This window comes from Cynoglossus semilaevis, chromosome 6 (genome assembly GCF_000523025.1).
Source record: "Cynoglossus semilaevis isolate Cse_v1.0 chromosome 6, Cse_v1.0, whole genome shotgun sequence".
NCBI classification, from domain to species: Eukaryota; Metazoa; Chordata; class Actinopteri; order Pleuronectiformes; family Cynoglossidae; genus Cynoglossus; species Cynoglossus semilaevis.
The window spans coordinates 16,162,634-16,168,048 of NC_024312.1; the positions used below are offsets into that span (position 1 = coordinate 16,162,634).

Consider the following 5,415-nt stretch of genomic DNA (forward strand, 5'->3'; position numbering starts at 1 on the left):
AGACAGTAGGGGGAAATGGTAAAGAATTTTAATTCTGCATCAAACAGAGTTGAATGGCAAAAAGTTTCACACAGTCTTGAGGAAACAGAAAGCTAGAGTTGAGGTATGACTCAGCATTTAAGTTCAGCACAGAGATGTAGTATTTATGAAACAAACAGCAGCTTACACAGTTCTCGAGGTAGACCAGGGAGCTCCTCTTCAGATGGGTCGATTGACTCATCCTGTAACACATCAAAACAACAACACACAGCATCTTATCAGATTACAAAAGGCAGAGACCTGGCATGCTGAGTAATGTTTTCTCACAATTAGGCAAATGCTGAAAAATAAAGCTTCATGAAACAAACACACATACATCTCGCAAAACCACCAAACATGCTGCAATGTGTTACTGTTAAAGACATTTTTCACTGACAGCACATCTTGGAACAACTGTTTCAAAGTACCCCAATGATTTCCCTCACCCTACAGTAACATGTTACTCCAACATTAACCAAACTACAATATATATATATACAATATTTCAGTCTTGTCTTCTATATCACAGTGCCCAGTCTGTGCAGCAGGAGTAAAAAATAAACAATTTAATCTATTAGATTAGATTAAACTTTATTGATCACACTGGGGAAATTCAAATTTTGCAGTAACAAAAAAGGAGGGGGGGGAAAGCAGCTGTTTCCTCCTTTACTCTGTGCAAATGTATTTTAAATAAAAAGTATACCATTATGTGTAGTATAGATTGCTGTACTGACATCTAAAGGCTTGAACTAAACTACAATAATACATTGATATTGTATATTATATCACAAGCGCACAATCAATTAGGAATTCGTAAGAAATTCAGTCAGCTAAGTATGATCTACTAATTTTGATTACTTTTGTAAACATCAGTGATGGTCCTATCAAAATCATGGACGACCAAATTCTCCTGTCATTAAACTTCAATTAACCAATTTCTTTCTAAGTCAAATATAATGTCAACGAATGGTGAAAATAACCATCACAATTTACAATGATTAAACAGGTAACGCACACACAAAAGTATGATCTTTTTTCCACATACCTCTGAATTGTTGTCTTGGTCCATGTCTGAAGCACTGAAAGCTGTGTGTAAGAAATAACAGGGTGCGGGCATCTGTTACTAACACAGACACAGTTCAAACAGTTGAAGGCTACTCTGCAGTCAGACCGCCTGTGCTGACGTTGCTTTAGAAGTAAACCGGCTGTTGCTGACTGACGTGTGAGAGCAGTCAATTAACAACGGTTAAACCAATGTACACCAGCTGTGAAGAGTTGCAGACTTTAGAGAGTTAGAGAGCCTAGTTTCTACACGTCATGTTTGAACAGCAGAAGTGTCTCGGTATGAGGCTGTTACACTGTTGACTAGCTAGTCGTCCGATGATAATTGCTAACTTTGGCTAATGTGTGCTAGCAAAAACGGGGCGTTTCTGTCACATATACAATTTTAGAGGGATATCGCATCAAAAGCCGTGACTTTAAAACAGACCTGTATTGTTTTATAGGAATAAACAAGTTGTCTATAATGTAATATCTTTGACTTACTGAGTCAGCTCTCAACCCGTGTATCAGAGCGCACCACCAGTACTAGGTCACTGATTGACAGCCGCGATGCATTCTGGTATATGTTGTCCTTAGCGGTTTGTTAGCGTCACGTAATGACCTGTTGTCAATTGGCATCATCATTAATAGAGATACTTGTAACACATTTGAGGAGAACAAAACGCACTCGTGTTTCGGTTCTTTATATTATTGGTGTATGATAATAACCTAAATAGTCATAAAGTGCTGCATCGCTGTATTTTAGTAAAATGTGGTCTTGCTGAACACCTCAGCTCTTTGTACATGGGCTGCTGAAAGATTACCCATTGGCTGGTGTCTAAGATTCACCAACATTTAATTAAAATAATACAAATGTCAGCTTTTATAAAAGAGTCCTCCCCACCCAGTGTAAATAATAAATAACATATAATAACATTCTGTAATGAAAATTTCAATTCATTTTTTTATGTTTACTGTGCTCTTGGGAAACACACTTGGGAAACTATAAGTGGAATTTTCCAGAACTACTAAAATATGTAATGTATTGTGTAGAACAGTATGGTATCATGTTTGTGGCTCACGAGAGCCACATTGAGTTGGGTTAGTTAATTAAGATATTAAATTCAAGGGTGATTACGTTTACGATTTCAATTACGTTAAAGACTGTCCAAATTAAGTTATCTTTTGCAGGAAAGAGCACACGTTAAATGTTTATTTATTTATTTATTTATTCATTACTGTTTCTAGTCATCTAGTCAGTCACACACAAAGGTTAAAGCAGAGCTGTGTTACAACATATAACATGCCCTCACACTCACCTGTGCTACTACTTTAGTCTCAAAATGCATTTGGATGCATTTTGTGTGCTTGAGTCATGATATTTATAGTCAATTATATATTTGTCGAAAAATCAAAGATTAAGGTGTGTGATCAGTGAATATGTCAGATAGATGAGTGTAAGACACACACATGGGTCTATGACTGTATTTATAAGGTCATCTACAGTAGATGTCATATATTGGTGTGTTTGTCAGTGCAGACTGTACTCCTGTAACCAAGTACAGTATGTAGTTGAATATATTAGTGAAATCTGTGAAAAACATCTATATCCTTATCTGCTATGTGAAAAGTTGCCTTCTGTATGTGCTTTAACTACAAGCAGATGTACTGCTCTGAGGTGTCTTTCTTGTATGGGTATTGACTGTCAAGCGAGTGAGTGCAAGGCAGGGCAGTTGTACTGAGACTGACGTTGGACTGTAGGACTAGTAGACGATAATCGAACAAGTGCATATCACGTCGCTTTTCAGAGAAAAAAAAACAAACCAAAATAAAACAAAATCTAATTGTTCTTTCTTTTCTTTTTAGCCGTACCCATACAAAATGTACCCGTGAGTCCAGCTCCAAATATCACAGCAGTAATTATAAAAATATTTTATGAAGACGAAAACACACACACAACCTATCTCTAACTGGTGTTTGACAATACTGAATTTTCACATTGCCGCCCGACGCTCCACTGCCGTTGATCTAATGATCTAATACTAATAACAGTTAGCAAAGTTCGTCAACATCCGAGTACATCCGTACATCATGACGTGTGAGATGGCAATGAAAGAGCAGTGAGTGGTAACCACTCCACAAACACAGAGCCATGTTCTGTGTGCAACACATGTGGTGTTCTATGAAACGTGTAATGAAAGCGCATACATTATTGCCACAAATATATTGTGATTGTTTGCATAAAAATTGTGCAGATCTAAAAACTGTATTGATCCAGCTACTTTCCTACCAGATTAATAAAGGGATTTCTCTTACTATTTGTGTGGAACTATGTTGACTGTATTGAAAATATGCAACTCTAAAATGACTGTTATTGACAAGGAAAGCACACATGTTGGTCATTGCTGTTAATCCTTCCTTTAAACCTTGTTTGACCCTGCACTGTAGCACCCTGTTGAATAATATCACTGCTGGTTTCATTGGAGGGTGATTAGCTGTGCGTCATCATCCTGAGACATAGAGGTGACATCATTTCCCACAACAATACTCCTGTTTCACCAACAACGCACCGTTCCGTCCTGCGTTGTCCTCTGTAAATCATTTGAGCTTTCTAAATGCTGTTTCTGACGAGTGGCATCGACCGTCACATTTCTGCTTATCAATCCACGTAATTCACCCATTGCAGAAGTGTGTCAACTGAAATGAGTGGCGATGGCCTTGCATGTGAATAAAGTACTGACATGCTGTAAGGTGTCAAATGTCCAGGTGACAATTCTCAGTCAGCATTTTAACATTCCCCTGCAGCAATGAGCTCGCCGGCTCTCTCTGACAGCCTGTCTCTACGGTTTTCTTCGTCTTCGTCTTCCTCAAAGAGAGTGTGATGTATACTGAGCAGCTGGTGTGTCGGTGCTCTGGTCAGAAGTGGAGGTGGTGTGTGGGACTCAGGGTTTTCTCCCTGGGCCAGGTGCTCTATGGGCGGAGGAGAGGATTTGGGACTGAGTGCATCCTCACTGGACGGCGGGTTTGGACTCATTCCATTTACATATGTGGTGGTGGGCAGCGTCACAGTAGAAAAGGAAGTGCTGGTTGATTCTGGAGAGCACACTTTAGTTTCTGAAGAATCAGGAAAAAAATGGCAAATAGAAATGACATTCAAGAGGAGCAAAAACAAGAAAAAAAAGAAAGAAGAAAGTGTTTAAAGGTAAACAACATTTGCAACTTAAATAGTTATTTCATTTTCTAAACTTACTTTCTTAACTTTCTTGTAAGTTTCTTAACTTACATCCTAATCTGAATTTAAAGTTCATAAGAATTTTTTTTAACCCAGTCAGACATGAGAGAAAGGTGTAGAGTTCATCACCTGTGATTGCACCAGACACATGAACAATTGTGTGTGCTCCTTCAAGGTACACAGCATCCATATTGTGCTCTGAGACTAAAGGCTGTGTGGTCGTGGTCTCCACCTTGGGCTTACGAATGGTCAGCATGTACGGGTGGACATCCAGGGAGAAGTTGCGTGCGTGCTTCTTTTCCACTGCACTCAGATCTGCACGTCAGAAATCGGAAAATTAACGTAAAGTGAAATTTACCACTCTTCAGGCATGATTTAAAAGGCATGTACATGCTAATAGACCCACTAGAGCATCCTTTATTTTTCAAAAGAAAAGTGGTTCTGGATTAACGAAAATCAAAAATGATTAAATATCCTTTATCATCAATTATCGGTTGTGTTTTAAACAGACTAGAAGTTAATTATTATGAATGACTTCTCTTGCAAACCAATACAATCCAAACTAAACATCATATCTGCCGATAACAGCTAAAGAAACATTTTATTCACTATGGACCTCAGTCAGTGATGACCTTTGTAATGTAAGTCAAAATAATTCATGTTTAAAAGATGTGGTGTTTCCTGCATGGATACCTTTTGCTGATGCCTGTTGTGTACTCTTGTTGTCCAGAAGGGGTGCAATTAAGCTGTCTGCCACCGTCTTCCGTCTGAGTGGTTTGGGTTTTTCAGTTTTGGTATTGTTCTCCATCCGTGTCAGAATGAGGGGTTCCTTTAATTTGAACAGAAAATACAAGAATATCAACTTAATCTACAATTTAAGTGTCCAAAGTTAGGATGATTTAATAAAAGCTCTGAATATGAGTGTTTTTCTCTTTGATTTTAATCAGTGACGGCTCATGTCTCATGGACACAGATTAAAATGTTTTTATTTAAATTATTTTAGTGTTGATTAAAGTATTATGTAATTATAACCAGTGACTGAGGGTGTTGAGTTACACTTAAAATAAAGGAGACTGATTGTTATAAGCACTTTCTGTATGTAAAAACAAAACTCCTTCTAGAGA

The 5,415-nt window shown here is 37.9% G+C and overlaps 2 protein-coding genes across 3 annotated transcripts in view; both read right to left on the reverse strand.

Annotated features, from left to right (window-relative positions):
• The window catches only part of trabd (TraB domain containing), a 6,729-nt gene extending 5,172 nt beyond the window's left edge, over positions 1 to 1,557 (reverse strand). The window contains 2 exon segments of the mRNA XM_025056417.1: positions 167 to 221; positions 1,064 to 1,557. Coding sequence (XP_024912185.1) covers positions 167 to 221; positions 1,064 to 1,135 — 127 coding nt within the window. The 5' untranslated portion in view covers positions 1,136 to 1,557.
• A 712-nt stretch (positions 1,558 to 2,269) lies between these two features.
• The window catches only part of panx2 (pannexin 2), an 8,830-nt gene continuing 5,684 nt past the window's right edge, over positions 2,270 to 5,415 (reverse strand). For both annotated transcript variants that reach the window (XM_008312359.3, XM_025056566.1), the window contains 3 exons: positions 4,985 to 5,120; positions 4,421 to 4,606; positions 2,270 to 4,173 (listed from right to left, as the gene is read on the reverse strand). In XM_008312359.3, the coding sequence (XP_008310581.1) occupies positions 3,848 to 4,173; positions 4,421 to 4,606; positions 4,985 to 5,120 (648 nt within the window). In that variant the 3' untranslated portion in view covers positions 2,270 to 3,847. The remainder of the gene's footprint in view (positions 4,174 to 4,420; positions 4,607 to 4,984; positions 5,121 to 5,415) is intronic.